We start from the raw sequence: 20,852 nt of genomic DNA, 5'->3' as shown, positions 1-20,852 counted from the left end.
GTGTATAATTCTGAAGATGACAGAATTGAGTTGAATTTTAAAATTAAATAAATTGGAATTATTAACTTAAAGAAACCCAGTAATTTCTCATTAAGTCTGACCATAACCTTATCCCAGTGCTACTGATACAAGAAGCATCTAAAAAAAAAAAAAAAAAAAAAAAAAAAAAAAAAAGAAGCATCTAAACACTATTATATAAACTATGAATAACTACATAGAGGCCATGATTTAAATTAAAAAGAAACAACTCTTGTCAAGCCCAGATCTTTGGACTCCATACACAATTTCGTATTCCAGTAGCGTGGTGCGGAATTATTCTTTTACCTATCCTCTTTTCAACCTATTCTGGGACTTCAAAACTGTACTGCTCTGATATTAATTCTACTTGAGCCGCTGAAGTTATTGGTACATTTGAATCCAAAATGATACCTTATTTTTTTCTCCTCTTCAGAAAATTTACCGCGAAGGTTGGGATGAAATGAAGATGAGCTGCGATGTGCGGCTGGATGCCATCCCTATCCAGGCTGCCAAGGCCTCCAGGGAGATTGCCAGTGACGTAAGTGTGGCCTTGTTTAACTTCTCAGTTTTTAAGCAAACATCCTAGGTGCATCAAGAGCACATACTGTGACCCATCTGCTTTGTTTTTCCATCTCCAGTATAAATACAAGCTTGACCATGAGAAGCAGAAGGGACACTACGTGGGTACCCTCACAGCCAGAGATGACAACAAGATCCGGTGGGCCCTCATCGCTGGCAAGATTCAGAATGAAAGAGAGTACCGGCTGCACTGGGCCAAATGGAAGACTAAGTTCCAAAGCCCTGCAGACATGCTTTCCATCTTGCACTCTAAAAAATGCCAGACTCTGGTCAGCGACATTGATTATCGCAATTACCTACACGAGTGGACGTGCATGCCTGACCAGAACGATGTGATTCAGGCCAAGAAAGCCTACCAACTGCAAAGCGATGTGAGTGGGCTACATTTTAGCATGAGCTCTTTTCTCATTTTTTCATGACTCCCAGAAAGTTTGCCATTAAATTTTATATCACTGCTTCCTGTCTTTATACAGCCAAGAATTTGGTTTTAGTTACATGATATAGTATGGTGTCAAAAATCATCAAAGCTGTGAAAGATGTAGATTTTGTATTAAGGAATATATGGTTGTGTGACTATAAATCTTAACTGTGACTGTATAAAGACAACTACTGTGAAAATATTATTTATGGAATTTATGTAGCAACAAAGGTACAACGTTGGCAGTCTGTGGAAAGGATGTAGGCACAGGTAGGCTTTTTTTCAGTTGATATAGTGTTTAAAAATCTTGAATTAAGTTGCCAAGGTTTTTTAAATCAGGAAATTTGGAGTACAAATCTAGGATTCCCTACTTCTTTAGAAAAATCGGAGAACAAATTCCTGGACATGCATTACGCCCTAGCAACAATAACTGGAGCCGAATTGAGGTTAACCCCCTTTAAATGGAAAAATGTCTCCCCGTTTTTCATACCTCCTGACCTCCCAATGAATTTACTTATGTTACCTTCCCAGCTGCTTGAGTATGTCATCTTTATATTGTATTTTTCCATCAAATCAATAGATAGAATAAATAGGACCATATGACCAGAGTTGCTGAAATCACATGGCTCTGTTCCCACAGGCTGTCTACAAGGCTGACTTGGAATGGTTACGTGGGATCGGGTGGATGCCGACTGATTCCGTTTCTGTCAATCATGCCAAACATGCTGCAGATATCTTCAGTGAGGTATTCCAAGATTTTACCTGGCCATTTAGTGCATTTCCTGGGAGACTGGACAAAATTACACAAGCCAAAATGAAGTCATGCCCCATCAGCAATGTTAATAACTGCAATTGCTGTCATTTAAGCCAGAAATATCTTGTCCCAAAACAATCCTCTACTGTCCCTATCTCATCATGGGGCCACATCCATAATATAATGTCCAGTACACTCACTGATGCTTAGAATTGTGTAAATGGAAAACTTCTTTTGTCAGCAATGACACCGCACTTGGGAGAAGTTTACACAGTTGAAAAAAAACATATTGAGTATCATGATACACAGAGTATTGTATTACATGACTTTGATAACTAAGCAAACCTGCTACTTTAAAAATCTGTGGGAGGTGTGAGAAACCACTCAGTTGTTAAAAAATAAAAGACTCCGAAAAAAGGCCAAATTGCCAAGAAGGTGCCATTCAAATATGGCACTCTACACTTCTAGTAGAGAAGGACCCTTAAGTCTAGTATCTCTTTCTCAGCTCAGACAGGACCAGAAACTACAACTGTTTGAAAGATATTTTCTTTCCCATAGAAAAAATACCGCACGAAAATAGAAACTCTCAACTTTACTCCTGTGGATGACAGAGTTGATTATGTGACTGCAAAACAAAGTGGTGAGATCCTAAATGATGTAAGTACATGGCTGTCGTTCTAAAATTGCCCAGTCGTGAAATGTCATTTCCAAAGCTTTCCACCTACTTAAGCTCAGCATGCAATCATTGTCTGAGATACAGATTGTAGTCATTGAGATGATGCTTGCATTTGCTTGGACGACATTATATTTTCTTAACATCAAGTAACTTACCCTCTTGCCTCTCATTTCCAGATTAAATACCGGAAAGATTGGAATGATACCAAATCAAAGTACACCCTCACAGAAACCCCCTTGCTGCACACTGCCCAGGAGGCAGCCCGGATTCTGGACCAGGTATGGATTTTAGCCAGATGCCTGGTACTTTGTGTGGAGACAAAGGACCATAATATAACTGTGGGAGATGTATGTACATGACCAATCCCTCATTGTGACTCCTTACTTAAGCTTCTGTTGTGGCTCTCTGTCTTTTAGTATCTCTACAAGGAAGGTTGGGAGAGGCAAAAAGCTACAGGTTACATTTTGCCTCCAGATGCGGTGCCATTTGTCCATGCCCATCACTCTAGTGATGTTCAGAGCGAGGTAATTTATCCTTATGTGAGTGCACGTCGGAGTGTTCCTTGGCTTAGCAGGCCTGGCCGGGCTTAGGGATGGTTGGAGTATCTGCTCCCTTCTAGTCCTTCCTGTAGGCTTTGGGAGTTTGTTTTTGGCTTCTTTAAAAGCTGTTGTTTGCATGCTTTATTGTTTTTTCTATTCCCCCACTTCCTTAAAATCTCTAAGCTTTCAAATAAAATATAGGCAGAATTAGAAAACAAATATTTTTTTTCTATTTTTAAATTGCTGTTTCTTCATATCTATTTATTTCACTGCTTTTTGTTATTTAGTCTCAGTGAGGCAGTTGACAAAAGGCTGAGGGGCTGAATGCTGATGTTTCCAGCCCCCTTTGCCTTGAGTGCTTGTCATAACTGATGGAATCTCTATTTTCTCTCCTACCAGCTAAAATACAAAGCTGAACATGTAAAGCAAAGAGGTCATTATGTTGGTGTTCCAACGATGAGAGATGATCCTAAACTGGTTTGGTTTGAGCACGCAGGCCAGATTCAGAATGACAGACTATACAAAGAAGACTATCATAAAACAAAGGCCAAAATCAATATACCTGCTGACATGGTGTCGGTGTTGGCCGCCAAGCATGGGCAGGAACTTGTCAGTGATATTGATTACCGTAATTACCTGCACCAATGGATATGTCATCCTGATCAAAATGATGTTATCCAGGCAAGGAAGGCCTATGACCTACAGAGTGATGTAAGTGATTTTGTTTCTTAATTATCTAGAAATATATGGTGTACTCTGAGAATTATAAGCAGCACTCTGGATGCACCAGTCTTGGAAACTTTGAGCCATAAATATTGAGTTTGTTCCCAGAAGGGAAATAAGGCTGGATATGAAGTAGAGAAAGACCGTGGGCAGTGATTGACAGCTTTGCCTTGACTATGCATTTCTGAATAACTTTCAAAGTCAAATAAAAAAATTTGTTTTTGTATCATCTTTGCCATCAGCAACATCTCACATCTGCCTGAAAAGTTATCAGTTGATTTAGAATAACAATTGGCTTGGGGTGAGACTGGAGAGTGAGTTGGGATTTTAACAATATTGGATGATCGTGTAATCAAGGACCTGGGAACACCCCATTCTTGCTTTGTGAGCATTTCACTCCTTCAGGCATTTATGAAGGACTTGCTTGCAAAGAATCAAAACAAAAAGGAAACAAAGTACTAATGAGGCACAGGAGGGCCCAGAATCCCTCATGCGCAGCTTTGGTAATGCTAGGGTAGAGAATACGTGACATAGGCCATCTGACACCGAAGCCTGAGTCAAGACCTCTAGCTACCACCAACAGTCTGTAAGGAATAGAAACACAGCGGCCTGGGTGGCGCAGTCGGTTAAGTGTCCGACTTCAGCCAGGTCACGATCTCGCGGTCCGTGAGTTCGAGCCCCGCGTCGGGCTCTGTGCTGACTGCTCAGAGCCTGGAGCCTGTTTCCGATTCTGTGTCTCCCTCTCTCTCTGCCCCTCCCCCGTTCATGCTCTGTCTCTCTCTGTCCCAGAAATAAATAAACGTTGAAAAAAAATTAAAAAAAAAAAAAGGAATAGAAACACAGCGCATTGAAGTGATGCTTGGGTATACCCTGGAGCTAACCCTGCCTGATATTCTCATTACCAAATCAGAATCAAGAAGTGAAGGACCACCTGTAGCACAGGTGCCGAATTTGAACATCCCACCTCATTGTTGCTACAACAGAGTGACTATTGTGGACCTTTAACCAGATTAGCAGCTCCTTTGGTATGAGGTGGCCCAAGAGAATCCAGGCACTGGGTGGGGGAGAGGAGAGCTAGGCTTGGCCAGAGGGATGTGTCCCCCTACTCTATAATACACGAGCACTTACTTGTGTAATTTCCTTTGTATAGTGTAAATGTCCCACATATTTCTAAATACCAAATACAAGTCCATCTAAAATTACACTCTCCTTGGTAAAACCTTTCCTTAGGCTCACTGCTGAAAATAATGGCTTCCTGGTCGTAATTCCCACAGCACTTGAATGTTTCTGCTCTTACAGCACTTACCACCCTTCACCTTGTAAATGACTTCTGTTTACACTAGATTCCTTTCTATACTTATCCCTCAAAGCACCTAACACAGCACCTCACTCATAGTAACAGGCTCAAGAAATATTCCCCAGGTAAGCAGATGAAATCATGATGGAATCAATGAGACAAGAGCCATGAGACATAAATCCTTAAAAGCTCCTGAAAAAGTTGTTTCTGATGTGCTGTCTGTAATCCTATGTCTGAGTCATTTATACCTGCATTGTCTCTCTTCCTGCTCTCAGAATGTGTACAAAGCTGACCTGGAGTGGCTCCGTGGCATTGGCTGGATCCCCCTGGATTCTGTGGACTATGTGAGGGTTACTAAGAACCAGGAAATGGTGAATCAGGTACACAGAGCCTTTTCTCACCTAATGCCTGACTCCCTTGCCTGCTGTGTGGGGATAGGTACCCAGCCTTAATCATCTCTGTTTCCTTGCAGATAAAATATAAGAAAGATGCTCTTGACAACTATCCTAACTTTAAAAGTGTAGAGGATACTCCAGAGATTGTTTTGGCAAAGATTAATTCAGTCAATCAAAGTGATGTAAGTTTGCTTTGTGTATAATGAGGTACATGGACTGGGGAGTTAGCTGTCCACCATTGAATGCATTTGCATAACTCCAGATAACTGCTTGTAAGAAAATGAACATTGGGGTGGGAAACTGTAAGATCATCTTTGGTGGGAATGTCTGAAAAGTCACTAGTAGAATGTATACTCTACTCACTTTTGGATAATATCTGTATTCTTGTCCAAATTTTTCTGCTATATTAGCTAAAAATGAGCTGAAATTCAACCAGTTGGTTAGTTTTAACCTCTAAATGTAGACTGATTATTATCTTGCTAGGTAGAACCCATGAAACTTTAAATACACATTTACAGTAACTAAAGGCTTTGTTTTGTTTTGTCTTGTTTTCTCCTTAGATAAAGTATAAAGAAACATTTAATAAAGAAATAAAGGGCAAGTATACATTTTCTCCAGATACACCACATATCACCCACTCCAAAGACATGGGAAAACTCTATAGTACCGTAAGTTTTATGCAATTTACAACTCAGTTCTTAATTTTAAGCTCTTGTCAGTATTCATATCCTTGGCTGATTTTGTGAACAACTGAACATATAAGATCTATTATTTTTATTGTATGTAGTCTTGTTTATTAGAAATAACTAGTCTGGTTTATTAGAAGTAGTATCTGTTCAGCCAGTATTTTTGAGCTCCTGTGATGTGCCAGGGACAGTAGGAGGCACTAAGGAGCTAAAGCTCAATAAAGACAAGTCCTTCCTTCACAAGCCCATGCAAATGAGAGGGACAGACATCCAAAGAAATAGATAATAATGTCACAAGTGCTGTACCAGCTCTAGGTGCACATAGGACTGAGCATCTATCAACAGGGAAAAGAGAGGAAAGGCTGGTCCTTCTTTAACAATCATGTATAAATATCTGTAGCCAACAAATGGAAGACTTGACCTCCAAATTTTAATTCAGCTAATTTAAATGATGATTGTGTGTATGTAGTGTGTATGTTGTATGCCCAATGGAAAGCAATCTTTGGTGATTCTCTCCCTATGTGAAAATTTATTTTTCACTTTTATTAGAACTTAGTTAAACTCTGTTATAAAATGTCTCAGTGTCTGTAGATTTAATTTGCAATAAGCCAGAAGACTCTGCCCTGTTCTTAGGTAGACATGATCATGGCTCTAAATAAAGACGTAAGCTTTGCCTTTAAACATAAATATTTTACCTTGGTTTTACCATTTTCTTTTTAGCAATATCTAAAGGAAGTTGAATACAAACTTGTTGACACACATTTCTTCGTTCTAGATACTGTATAAAGGGGCATGGGAAGGAACCAAGGCCTATGGCTATACCTTGGATGAACGCTATATTCCCATTGTTGGAGCTAAGCATGCCGACTACGTGAACAGTGAGGTCAGTAGTACTGTTTCCTCTCATAGGTTTCAGAGTCTTTCTTGATTGGGAAGCTGGTTAGAAAATCCCAGTGATTCTCAATGTTGTACCTACTTCACAGCTTAAATACAAAGAGACATATGAGAAGCAGAAGGGTCATTATCTGGCTGGAAAAGAAATCAGTGAGTTCCCTGGTGTGGTTCACTGTCTGGATTTCCAAAAGATGAGGAGTGCGGTAAGCAAAACTCACCTTAGTGGAGGATTTGTACCCTTAAGTGTACTATTAGTCTGCCTGTTCTTTGGTTGAGAGGGGCATGGGGTGTGAGGAATGAGTTCCCACCCCTGCCAGTTAGCCTTGTGTACCTTTGATAGCTATGGGCCTCCTCCCCTTCCTTCCTCCTCCACTACCAAACACACAGTGAGGTAGCTGTTTGGAAAAAGGAGAAAACGACAAGGTAACTATTTACCCCTCTATTATGAAAGTATGGGAAACTGAAAAAGAAGAATATATTAAAGTATAATTTTTTTAATCTTTGTTTATTCTAAAGGTACTGATCTATGGTAGAGATTAGACTCTAAGAGAGATCAATCTGAATAATTCACACTTTAATTCCTTTCTTCTTTTTGTCTTTAAAAAATATTATTCTTTAGTTGAACTACAGAAGAGATTATGAGGACACCAAAGCCAATGTTCATATCCCCAACGATATGATGAATCACGTGCTGGCTAAAAAATGCCAGTACATCCTCAGTGACCTGGAGTATCGACACTACTTCCACCAGTGGACATCTCTTCCGGAGGAACCCAACGTTATACGGGCCCGAAATGCCCAAGAGATCTTGAGTGATGTATGATGTCCTTTCTGAAGCTTGACTTGGTTACAGGCTTCACCCAACCCTGCCTAGGCCTTCAATGCTCTAATTGTCCCTGTATTATGGCTGGTTTTTTTTTTTTAAACATGGTGGCACAGGTAACCACTTTTTGGTGTAAGAGTCCCCTCTGAGTCCTGTGACACCTATGTTAGATATTTAATCTGTTTTTATACCAGATTTGATTTAGCTGTTGCTCTCCTCCTGAGTTTCTTTAGGTCGGGGCATTAACGACCTCCAGCTGTTGAGAGGCCCACTCTATGACCACTGAGCACAGCCAACAGCTGATAGGAAATTATCAAAATGCAATTCTAAGTTCAGTTAGCACTTGCCACTTTTCATCACCCCTTCTTTCTTGCAGAATGTGTATAAGGATGACTTGAACTGGCTGAAAGGCATTGGATGCTACGTTTGGGATACACCTCAGATCCTCCATGCCAAGAAAGCCTATGATCTCCAGAGTCAGGTGCGCGCATCTTCCTAGAAGGACTGGCTCTCTCTGAATCCGTGGACTTTGTAATGCTCTCCGTGGGTGACAACTAGGCCATCCCTGTGCCCAGGCAGAGAAATCTGCTTTAACAGTGCATGATCCAAGGAAACCAAAGGATCCCTGCCCAGTAGAACCTCTCCTGGTGACCTCCTCTTGTGTTGGACCTTCTCAGTTTTAGTATCTCCTATGGCTTAAGCATTTGATGTTTATAAGAAAAAGTTACCTGGGAGGTGTTTCCTAGTGAACTAACTCTCAAGCATCTGTCCTGAAGTTGATGAGGTTAACTTGCAGAGAGTAAGATGCAAATGCATGCTATGACCTTAAGTAGATAAGTTCTGAAGTAAAAAGTAGGTATCTGGAAAATTGTCCAGCATATGTTTGGGCTCTGATAGGGCAGGTTAATGGAAGGTCGAGGCTGTGAGACTGTAGTCAGGGTTGGGGTACATGCATGGAAAAGGCAAAAAGAAGAGGACCTGGCAAAGAGCCAAACTCCACTGTTGGTGAAGACAAACTATTAGTTTTGACAGCCAAACGATGTTGGCAGGAATATAGAATGACAGCCTCTTTGTTAGTATGAAAGCAGAAACCCAGAAATAAAGGCTCATCTAAATTGGCACAAACTGTGAAAGCTGAAATTTTACCATTTCTGCTCACTTGTTTTTCTTTACAGCTACAATACACGGCAGCAGGTAAAGATAATCTACAGAATTATAACCTGGTCACAGATACACCACTTTACGTGACTGCCCTTCAAAGCGGCATTAATGCCAGTGAGGTGCGTCTTCCTTGTACTACTCTTCCAGGACAAGCCATTACTGTCTTTATGTATTTTCAAACAGCAGAAAAGAATAACTCATCTTTTTTGTGTGTAGGTGAAATATAAAGAAAATTATCATCAGATTAAGGACAAATATACGACAGTTCTAGAAACAGTGGATTACGACAGAACCAAGAACCTGAAGAATCTTTATAGCAGTGTGAGTTCTTTTTCTCATCTTTGTATTTGAGTTCTCTTTTTCTCCTTTAGAGACAATAAGGGAATAGTTGGGATAGACACCTTACCCCCAAAAGTTTTTCCAGTTTTTTTTCATGAACCTTCAAATTCCTACTCTATCTCATCAGTAGTCCTAGTTACAATTAAATAAGCCCCACTTTAAATATTGCACCATTTCATGCAGTTGACACAAATTTAGGAGCTCCTTCCTTATTGCAGGCAAGTGCAGTTCAAGTTATGCTACATTGACCCTGGACTTGTCCTTACCTGACTTCTCTGGTGGCCAGTAGCTTACAGCCTGCAAACACATTCTTTTTCCTCCCCTGAACTGGTTAATTCAACAAGCATTTTTTAAATTTCATTTAAAAAAAAATTTTTTTTAATGTTTATTTCTGAGACAGAGAGAGACAGAGCATGAGTGGGGGAGGGGCAGAGAGAGAGGGGGACACAGAATCCGAAGCAGGCTCCAGGCTCTGAGCTGCCAACACAGAGCCCGACGCAGGGCTCGAACTCACTGACCGTGAGATCATGACCTGAGCCGAAGCCGGACTCTCAACCAACTGAGCCACCCAAGCGTCCCTAAACTTCATTTTGAAATAATTTTAGATTTACAAAAAAGTTGCACAAATAGTACAGAGAATTCCAGCATATTTTTCTCTGTAATACAATTATCAAAACTAAAATATTAACATTGTTGCAGTGTTGATTACAGACTTCATCCACTTTTCACCAGGGTTTTCCCACTAGTGTGCTTTTCTGTTTCAGATGCCAGTCCATCATCCCACATTGCATTTAGTTGTCGTGACTCTTTAGCCTCCTCCAATCTGATCATTTCTCAGTTCGTCCTTGTCTTTTTCTGATTGTGACGCTTTTGAAGAATACTGACCAGTTGTTTTGTAGAATGTCCCTCAATTTGGTTTTACATGATGACTTCTCATGATTAGATCAATAATGTGCAGTTCTGGCGAGCATAACACAAAAGTGATGTGCTTCTCTCAGTGCATCATGGCAGGTGGCACATGACATCAATAACTGGTGATGTTGACCTTGGTAACTTGGCTAGGTCACTGTCTGCTGAGCTTTTCCACTGTAAGGTTACTCTTTTCCCCTTTGTTATGAAGAAATATCATGGAGGAGATACTTGGAACTATGCACGTATCCTGTCTTTCCTCAAACTTTCTCTCACATATTTTAGCATCTATTGATGGATCTTGCCTGAAACAATTATTGCTATGGAATATGCCTGTTAGTGATTTTCTGTTTCCTTCATCCTTTCTACATTTATTAGTTGGAATTCTGTAAGAAACAACTCTTCCTTCCTACCATTTGTTTCTTTTATTTGTATCAGTATGGACTCATGGATATTTATTTTATTCCATAGGATGTAGTCTATAATGTTATTTATTTTCTTGCTCTAATTATTTTACCTTTGACCACTGGGGGCTCTTTCAAGGTGTCTCCTATAAGGCCTTGACATACTCCATCATTGTTTTCCAGCACTTCCTTACTTTCTGGCACCACAACATGCTCATCTTGTATTTCCCCTGTTCTAGACCCACCTCTCTAAGGAGCCCTAGTTTATTTATTAGAGAATGGCATTTCAAAACCAAGATCAAAATACTAGGTGTGCTCATTTGCTGCTAGGACTCCTATGGGGACAGAGCTTAGAAATATATGTATACTAACCCACATATGCATACATATCTGTATTCTATACTTACCTAACCATATCTGTGTTTTAAAACATGAGTTCCTACGGATGTCTCCAATATAACTCTACACCACAGAGTTCATTCTAGCCTTCTACCTTTTCTTATTTTTCCAACTTGTGTTTGTCTTTTTTAAAATTTTTCCAGAAAGCCCAACTCTCATGACCTACAATACATGTACTTATTTGTTCAACTCTTACAGGCACATAAAATGTTTTCACAACTGCTAACCCATATTCCTGTGGGAAACAAATTTAATAACTAGAGTACAGTATCTTGTGTGGTTATTTTGGTTACAGACAAAATACCATTTTCCAAAATAAATTAGTTTTCTTTCTCACTTCCTCCAGTGTAGTTTGTTACACATTTGTAACACAATTAGATTTATTTGTTAGACTTTTTACCCTATTTTAGTCCTGTCCCCCATTCTGGTTGCTTCTGTGTTTTAATTTACATACTGTAAATTACTCTTTGTGGTATGTAGTACTATGGCTTTTAGCAAGGCATGGAGTCATGTATTCACCACCACAGTCAAGATACAGAAAACTTCTGTATCACCTCAAAATTTCCCTCTTGCTTCCCCTCTTTTCTCCCTTGACATCCACAGAGGCATTTTCTGCACTTGTTAAAAGAAAAAAAATTTTTTTTAACCTTTTTGCAGAATGTTATGTAAATGGAATTAAGAATTATGTAGCCATCAGGTCTGGCTTCTTTTAGCAAAATGCATTTATGTACTACACACATTGCTATATAAACTGGTAGTTTATTCTTTTAATACCATTCCATGGATGTACCACAATTTGTTTATCCACCCAGGCTTAAAGGACATCTGAGTCTTTCTAGTTTTTGACAATTGTGAATAAAGCTGCTGTATACATTTGTGTATAGGTTTTTGTGTAGAGGTAAGTTTTCATTTCCCTTGAGTGAATAAATACCTAGGAGTGGAAATATTTTGGGGGCTCTCAGCTACCAAAAAGTAGGAAAGGATAAATAGATTTTAAGTTAATGGTTTTCATCCTCCAGGAATTCCTAGACTGATGGAGAATGAATATAGCATCAAAAATTTTGTTTTAATTTATGTAAATTTCACTCTTTGTGATGTATAATACTATCGCTTTACAAATGCATAGTCACATGTCCACCACTGCATTCAAGATGTAGAAAAGTTCTTTATCACCCCATGATAACTGCCAAACTGTGATAAGTACTATGGTAGAGAACAAAATAATGGACTGTGAAATTATAGTCATGGCATTAGACCTGTTATTCATGTAGGGGTACGTGGATCCTTGTGAAGGTGAAGATCTAGAGGTTGGTAAGGAGTCTCTGAGAAGGACAAATACAGGAAAGATCCCCTCCTCAAGAGCCAACAAGAATGCATCCTTCTGTATTCACAAGATGATTTTTAACCCCTACAGAACCTGTACAAGGAGGCCTGGGATAGAGTGAAAGCCACCAGCTATATCCTGCCTACCAGCACTATGTCCCTGACACATGCCAAGAACCAGAAGCATCTGGCCAGCAATGTAAGTCAAATACAAATGTGATAGCCTTCCCCCCACCATCTGCCTTCCCCAGTTCTCTGCACCTAGAATCTTTCTGGTTGTGTCATATGGATTATGTTGTATGTTATGTATATTGTAAAAGAAAATCCTAAATTACATGATCTATTTAGATCTTTAGTCTTTTGAACCCTTTATGCCTAAAGTGTTCTTAAAACTTAAGTAAGCCTCTTCTAGAGACTTTTACCACTTAATTGTGAACATTTTACATAGCATTTTAGATCATTATTTCTCATACCTTTTTTTTTTTAACCATGACCCACAGTGAGAAATTGATTTGATATTGCAAGCCAGCATGCAAATACATACACACACGTGCGCACACACACAGACACACACACATCTGAAGTTTACAGTTACAGTTCCTTCTGACATAAATATTTTACAGAAGAGAGCATAGTGCTACACTAAAAACAATGCACTCTGATCATTTCAATTCTGTTCTATTCATTTAAGTGCTAATGACCCAGTAAATTGATTTCACTACCTTCTCATGGGACCTAGAGATGTGTAATTAGGAAAGGACTTTGTTAGATAATATATGGAATTTAATTTTTACCTGAAAGAAAAACGAATATATGTGATTTTCTCAGACCCAAGTCTGTTTGGAAGACTGCAAACAGACTAACCCAAAGGAGCAAACTTCATTTAGAAAGAGAGGTTTTGTAGATAGAATTGAAAAGCTCAGCAGATATTTGCTCCTTTAGTCATAAAAAAAGTTATAGAAGCAGAATTTTCAGCAACTTGTTTTTGGAACAAGGTGGGACACAGAGAAATTAATCCCTTAAAAGAAAGATTTCAACAGTAGCTTAAAAAAAAAAAAAGGTGCCTTTGAATACTATCTTCTTTATAACTGAGGAATGGTTTAGATGTAAGAAGCATGTGAATTAATGTTCTGGAAAATTCTGTTGGGAATTTTTGTTGGTTTCCAGTCAGCAAATGGCTTCACTGCAATTTTTACACAAATAATCCATCTTCCTTTTTTTGTTTTGTTTTTGTTTTTGTTTTACTAAGTTGTGGGCCTTTGAGTTATGAGAGAAATTTTATCATGTGCTAGGAGATTGGATCTTCATTTCTGTAAGGGCCTTACCTCCTAGTTCATGTAATCATGGAGCATTAATTCATAGGCAATATGTCTTAAGAATTAAAAGTTGGTTTTCCCATAGAAACTGGTTACAGTGTATTTTTGGGAAACCTCATAAAAACTGAAATTCAAGGACTATGTCTCTTAAGCATCAGGCTTGTCAATTACTAAAAACAAAGAACTGAGCACATTTTTCATCTTTCGTTCATGGTTGAGAAAATCCAAGTATCATGAAAGAGATTATTTAAAAATTACATAATCTTTAAAATGAATTAATTGTAGTAGCAGAAGTATTGGTACAGGCATTTTTATATTTTATTTTATTTTTTTTTTGACGTTTACTCATTTTGAGAGAGAGAGCACATGTGCATGCATGCATGTGAGTGGGGGAGGGGCAGAGAGAGAAAGAGAGAGAATCCGGAGCAGTCCCTGTGCTGTCAGAGCAGAGCCCGACATGGTGACTGAACTCACAAACCATGAGATCATGGCCTCAGCTGAAATCAAGAGTCAGACACTTAACCAACTGAGCCACCCAGGCATCCCGGTATGGGCATTTTTAAAACAGTAACTAAAAGTTTATACCTCTCTGCAGTTTACAGAGTACTGTCAGATATAGTTTTATGTAATTCTCAGGGTCACCCTGTGGCAGGCACTAGTGCTGTATGTCCACCTCTATGCAAAGATGAGGAGACGAGCCCAGAGAAGTGGTGACCCCACGTTGGCTGGATCTCAGGGTTGGGCCCTTCCTACTATGTCCCGTACTCTTTAGCAATATAAATCCATTACTTTCCAAAACTTTTTTTCCCTTTGTACTTTCTCTCTGTAGATCAAATATCGAGAAGAATATGAAAAATTCAAAGCTCTTTATACTTTACCAAAAAGCGTTGAAGATGATCCAAATACAGCACGGTGTCTCAGAGTCGGCAAGTTTAACATTGATGTAAGTAATCCCAAAGACCTTCCTTCAAATCAAAGCCAAGTAATATAGCCATCTATCATAGATCAGAACATTTCCTATTAATGCACATGGCACTGACTGTGCATATGTGAAGAAGGGAAGTGTTATTTCTGCTTCCCCCACCCCCATGGATCTGTAGGAAGTGTCAGAAAATTCCAGATCCCACCTGATTGCTGTAAGTTGGTTACCCTGACTTCTCTGGTATATAAGAAAGGCACGTATTGCCAGGATACCTTGCACAATTTCCTGTATAATTGGCATGTTATTTTATCTTCATAGCGCCTATACAAATCAGTTTATGAAAAGAACAAGATGAAAATCCACATCGTGCCTGACATGGTGGAGATGGTTACTGCTAAGGATTCTCAGAAGAAAGTCAGTGAGATTGATTACCGCCTACACCTCCATGAGTGGATTTGCCACCCTGACTTGCAAGTCAACAGCCACGTCAGAAAAGTCACAGATCAGATCAGCGACGTAAGCCCATTGCTTTTGAAGGTCCCCTTCCCTGGCTCCACATCCCATCCTGAGGAGAAGCAGACTCCCTGTTGCTTCCCCTCAGCCTTCTTCCACTATCGCTTTCCTACATACCTATGGGTCTGTCCCTGGAAGCAGGGCTCTGTGTGCCCATGTTTCCATGGTACCCTCAGCCTCACAGCGTAATGCCTTTTGATTTTCACTCCATAAAGTCATCCTGGGTCCAGAGGGTTTTAAAGTTATGATCAGTTTTTTTTTTTTTTTTTTTTTTTTTTTGGTCTGATTCCTCTGTCTGCTGCAATCCTTTAGATTGTATACAAAGATGACCTCAACTGGCTAAAAGGCATTGGCTGCTACATCTGGGACACTCCTGAAATTCTTCATGCCAAACATGCTTATGATCTACGTAATGATGTGAGTTTGCCTTGTTTTTTTTTTGTTTTTTGGCTTTTTTTTTAAAGTATGTTTCCTTTTCTACATAGTATAAGTCGGGGGAGAGTTATGGACATTGTCACAGACCAGGTATGTCGTAAGTGGTGTTGAGGATGGCTGAGCTGGAGAAAGATGCTAAGGAGCAGAGAATGGCCATTGCACAGGAATGCCTGTAGCTTTCCAATGAAACACTGCAGTCAAGCTGTCCCACTCTCTTCTTGTGGAGAAGGGACCCCTGGCTCTTTTCTTCTCTCTACATTTGGACTATTTCAAATATTGAGCACATGATTTGCATATTAGGAAAATCTCATTTGTTAGGAGTTTGTGGTGCTATAGACAGGATCTATTTATAAAAAGAGGATTTGCTAGGCAAATTAACAGTGTAATCAAGATTTTAGTTAAAAAGCTCCAATGTTCCTAGAAGAGCAGCTGTCAAGCCTGCTAGAAGGCTCTGGAAGCTCTATAGGACTATAAACATTGATTACACAGACTGTCATAAAATTCAAATGCATCCTGGTCAGTTGAATAAGTGCTAATGAAATTAAACATTGGGGCACCTGGGTGGCTCAGTCATTTAAGTGTCCAACTTCTGCTCAGGTCATGATCTTGTGGTTTGTGAGTTCGAGCCCCACATCAGGCTCTGCACTGACAGTGTGGAGCCTCCTTGGGATTCTTTCTCTCTCCCTCTCTCTCCACCCCTCCCCAACTTGTGCTCTCTCTCTCTCTCTCTTGCTTGCTCAAAATAAATAAACTTGGGGGAAAAAAGTTAAAAGCAATCAAACCCTCTGTGAAAACCAGCAATTTCTGATACAGTGAATGGTCTAACACAGGTTTATTTTCTTCTCTTGACAGATCAAGTACAAAGCTCATGCGCAGAAGACGAGGAATGACTACAAGTTGGTCACTGATACTCCACTCTATGTGCAGGCTGTCAAAAGTGGGAAACAACTAAGTGATGTAGGTGCACGGGGAAGTAGTGTGGACAGTAGTAAAGACAGACTGCCACTCAAGCAGAAGTGGCAAAAAAAAAAAAAAAGTGGTCTTTTCTAACTGGGAAACCAGAGTTAGTACCTTAGAAAGTACTTACAGCTCTGCTCTTGTTCTCTGAAACCTGATGTGTTCAATCAGTTCCCAGTGAGGAGTTGTAAGGGATCTAAGCCTACTAAATACTTGGTGTTTTAGAGTGTCCAAAGTTACTTCTTGTATCCTTGTGTCAAGAGCAACAGCTCTGTCTCACTGTCTAAGAATTCTAATAAATTAGAGCAAATGACACTAGGGTGAGGAGGGAGAAAACTCTGAAGTCAGAAATGTGGACAGTCACTACCACACATCCTTCGTGAGGCTTGGGAAAAGCCCTAATCCCTCTGAGCCTCGGCATCCTTATGTGTACACCACGTATATCCATTACGCCTGAAAAACAGCAGATGAACCCAGCACAAAGCTGTACTTTCTTATCTTCAACTAACCTCCCAGGTCAATAAGTAAATGTCAAATCCCACCAGTGAGTTAGAATGTTAAAACCTATTCTTTTGACTCCCTCACACCTGTCAGAATGGCTAACATTAACAATTCAGGAAACATAAGATGTTGGCGAGGATGTGGAAAGAGAGGATCTCTTTTGCGCTGTTGGTGGGAATGCAAACTGGTGCAGCCACTCTGGAAAACAGTGTGGAGGTTCCTCAAAAAATTAAAAATAGAACCATCCTATGATCCAGCAATTGCACTACTAGGTATTTACCAAAGGATACAGGAGTGCTGATTCATAGGGGCAGATGTACCCCAATGTTTATAGCAGCACTATTAACAATAACCAAATTATGGAAAGAGCCCAAATGGCTATCAACTAATGAATGGGTGAAGAATACGTAGTACATATATACAATGTAATATGACTCAGTGATCAAAGAGAATGAAATCTTGCCATTTACAACAATGGAGATGGCACTAGAATGTATTATGCTAAACAAAATAAGTCAGAGAAAGAGAAATATCATAAGATTTCACTCAAATGTGGGATTTAGGAAACAAAACAGGTGAACATAGAGGAAGGAAGGCAAAAATAAGATAAAAACAGAGATGGAGGCAAGTTATAAGAGACTCTTAAACACAGAGAACAAACTGAGGGTTGCTGGAGGGGCATTGGGTGGAGGGATGGGCTAAAGGGGCGATGGGCATTAAGGAGGGCACTTGTTGGGATGAGCACTGGGTGTTATATGTAAGTGATGAATCACTAAATTCTACTCCTGAAATCATTATTGCACTATATGTTAACTAACTTGGATTTAAATTTAAAAAAAGAAAGAAAAAGAAAAAATGCAAAGGGAAAAAACCCTATTATTTTGAAACTTATAGTGGTAAAATACCCACTCTTCCTCTTCCTAAGCCTGAGCCATCTGTTCTACTTCTCTCTCAGTGTGGGGAGCACACACTGGTTGTGATCCTATTAATAAGACACAATAATAGATCAGATACAGTCCCCTAGGCAGAGGGAAGCAGGCTAGCTTTTTCTCATTTTTTAAGAGAGACTTGGGTTTCCATTTACTTCTTTCCAACAAGGCTGCTGCAGTCTGAATCAGCTGACCCTTCTCCTCTCTGCACACAGGCTGTTTACCACCATGACTATGTGCACAGTGTCAGAGGCAAAGTGGCTCCAACGACGAAAACTGTGGATCTGGATCGGGCTCTCCATGCATACAAGCTCCAGAGTGAGGTGAGTAGTTAGAACCCAATACAGGGCCCAGCAGAAGTCCAAGATGCAACCTAAAGGGCCAGGCCACTGGCCTCTCTAGAAGCCACTTGGGCATGTATCTAGAAGGCTTGGGCATATATCTCAGCCTGACCTTGTCATTTATAAATGCTGTTCCATTCACATGAGTTAAAAAGCAAAACAAAGAAAAAACCAAAATAGTACATAGTCTGTCTTCCTCTTGGCTGGCAAGGTCCTTATACCAAGCAAGCAATGGGTACTTTCTGGAGCAATATTTACAAGATACAATGAAGAAAGCCAACTTACTCTCTCTGCCTAAAAAACTTAAAACCAAGGTGACGAAGGCAAGACACATAATCATAAAAGACTTCACTTAAGAGCTAGAGCTAGAAATTGCTGTTGGAATTCAGAAGAGAAACTGGATTCCACTCATATATTTAATATCCCTATTCTGTATTACCTGGTGTGATGCTACGTTTGTCTCACCCTTTAATGTTACTCTCCTATATTGAATGTTAAAAGTAATTTAGTTTTTAACATTTCAAACACTGCTCCTACTCCTGTAGCTCCCTTTAAAGACAGACTTGTGTATTTATTTATTTATTTATTTATTTATTTATTTATTTTTATTTATAGTTTTTTATTAGAGAGCGAGCATAAGTGGGATAGAGGGGTAGAGGGGCAGAGAGAGAGAGAGAGAGAGAGAGAGAGAGAGAGAGAGAGAATTTCAAGCAGACTCCACACTCAGTGCAGAGCCTGATGTAGGGCTCAATCCCACAACCCTAGGATCATGACCTGAGCCAAAACCAAGAATAGGATGTTCAACTTACTGAGCCACCCAGGCACCCCAAGACAGACTATTTAAAAGGTCACAGTCAGAGAAACTCCTTTCCCTTTTCTACTAGGGATAGGAGTATCTTGACCTCTTCACAGCCTGACTTCAAGATGCCACGTTTATGGTGGGGATGGGATTCCAAAGATGTGCCTTATAATTATGACTGTCTCAGGGATTGCTGGTGATATGAATAGCATCTAAGAGTGGGGTTAATGACAGAAGCAGCACTGACTGCCTGTTTTCTCTACTTTTCCCATTTTCTTGCTAGATTGTCATGCAACTAATGGGGCATAAATTCAAAAACAGAGAATTATTATTTTCTATAAGCCCCTTCACTCATCACTCTTCTTTTCAAAAGCAAAAGTTAAGAGTGACTTAATTCATTTCCTGACTCTTAGAACTTACTTAATTTCTTCCTGAAATCAGTTTGGTGATTGTAAGAACATTAAGTATCTAATTGAAAATCTATTGTGTACTGCATGTGACTTGTTTAACTTAGATCAGTTATTTCATGTAGATGTCATTTACCTACTCTTCCTCATTCCTGCAGGGTCTATACCGAGGAGCTGGCCGGCGCACCCTGCCTACTGGATATAGGCTTCCCGTGGACACCTCTCACTTCAAACACATCAAGGACACCCGATATATGAGCAGTTATGTGAGTGGTCTCCTCATTAAGATGGGGTCTGAAGGTGGTGGGAGCACTAATATTCATTAATAGCCTACCTAATGCCCTTAGTCATACTCTGAATGCTCAACGTGATATAATGATGGGTCTAGAGAAGGGGAGACAGTGTGTTTTCTAGGGTTGCTATGGAATTGGCTTGCTCCTGCTTTAGCAGTATCTGTGTAACCCAGTGGGTTAGCATAGGGCTTTTGTGGGATTGCATCTGCATGAGTCAGTTACTTCAGCTCATGGTTTATGGCTGTTAGGATATGTCTACTTCTGTTGGCTTTAGCACAGAAGAATCCTGAACTATTCCAAGCCATATACCAGTAATGGAAGTTTGTACATGCACTGCTGATGTGTGGCAAAGGTATTACCTTCAAGATACAACATCACTGTGTATTCCTTTGGAAAAGAAAGGACTTCTTGCTTTGCTGCTGGCTCTGATACTTGCCCCACTGCTTACCTTCTGTGCTCGCTTAAAAAAAAAGCTCAGAGGGGTAAATAGGCTCTCACCACTTGTAGCTTGCCCACATGTCACTGACACTAACCTTCCCTGGATTTAAAAGTTCCACATTGGAATGTGATGCATTTACCCTATGGCAAAGCCTAGGGAAGTGTTAGCTATGTCTGTGACTCTGGCCTGCATACCATACACACAAATCAACCATCAGTTGAAGAATAAGCCGTCTCTTCCATGTTGCCCTTTAGAGTCCTGGGAATCAAACCTGCTGGCCGGGCAGGGTCCAATAGCCAGGGGCCCAAAAATATGGTTTCCAAAGCAGAGTCACAGACTGAATAATCTAACATGTCATTTTTTAAGTCAGTCTGTAAGGCCATTCATCAGTGTTAAAAGTAGTCTCTTATGTCTTCTTTGCATTTTCTAATTTCCTAGCTGTACTAGGGCTAAAAATACAGGGTTTTTTCTTGTATTTTTCTTTCCTGCCTATAAACAGATTTATCTAGGCAACACTGAATTTTATTCCTTTCTGGACCTGGCTTTATTAGCAAACAAAATAATTTTCAAGATTCAAATTACTATAGAAATTTTGTCAAGGATTTTTCCTTATACTTAATGCTTAGAGAGTAATTTTCAAATGAAAATGACCGCTCTTTTCTA

The 20,852-nt window shown here is 39.8% G+C and overlaps 1 protein-coding gene across 25 annotated transcripts in view; it reads left to right on the top strand.

Moving 5' to 3' along the window:
- The window catches only part of NEB (nebulin), a 219,632-nt gene that overhangs the window by 138,511 nt on the left and 60,269 nt on the right, over positions 1–20,852 (top strand). For all 25 annotated transcript variants that reach the window (XM_030325669.1, XM_030325689.1, XM_030325687.1 and 22 more), the window contains 23 exons: positions 452–556; positions 657–968; positions 1,656–1,760; positions 2,328–2,426; positions 2,622–2,723; positions 2,862–2,969; positions 3,384–3,695; positions 5,280–5,384; positions 5,477–5,581; positions 5,960–6,067; positions 6,861–6,968; positions 7,069–7,182; positions 7,599–7,796; positions 8,179–8,283; positions 8,978–9,082; positions 9,180–9,284; positions 12,429–12,536; positions 14,483–14,596; positions 14,894–15,091; positions 15,401–15,505; positions 16,376–16,480; positions 18,126–18,233; positions 19,616–19,723. In XM_030325669.1, the coding sequence (XP_030181529.1) occupies positions 452–556; positions 657–968; positions 1,656–1,760; positions 2,328–2,426; positions 2,622–2,723; positions 2,862–2,969; positions 3,384–3,695; positions 5,280–5,384; positions 5,477–5,581; positions 5,960–6,067; positions 6,861–6,968; positions 7,069–7,182; positions 7,599–7,796; positions 8,179–8,283; positions 8,978–9,082; positions 9,180–9,284; positions 12,429–12,536; positions 14,483–14,596; positions 14,894–15,091; positions 15,401–15,505; positions 16,376–16,480; positions 18,126–18,233; positions 19,616–19,723 (3,042 nt within the window). The remainder of the gene's footprint in view (positions 1–451; positions 557–656; positions 969–1,655; positions 1,761–2,327; positions 2,427–2,621; positions 2,724–2,861; positions 2,970–3,383; positions 3,696–5,279; positions 5,385–5,476; positions 5,582–5,959; positions 6,068–6,860; positions 6,969–7,068; positions 7,183–7,598; positions 7,797–8,178; positions 8,284–8,977; positions 9,083–9,179; positions 9,285–12,428; positions 12,537–14,482; positions 14,597–14,893; positions 15,092–15,400; positions 15,506–16,375; positions 16,481–18,125; positions 18,234–19,615; positions 19,724–20,852) is intronic.

Source organism: Lynx canadensis, chromosome C1 (assembly GCF_007474595.2).
Source record: "Lynx canadensis isolate LIC74 chromosome C1, mLynCan4.pri.v2, whole genome shotgun sequence".
Lineage (NCBI taxonomy): Eukaryota > Metazoa > Chordata > Mammalia > Carnivora > Felidae > Lynx > Lynx canadensis.
Note: the sequence above shows the minus strand (reverse complement) of the source record. Positions and strands in the feature narration are given on the sequence as shown.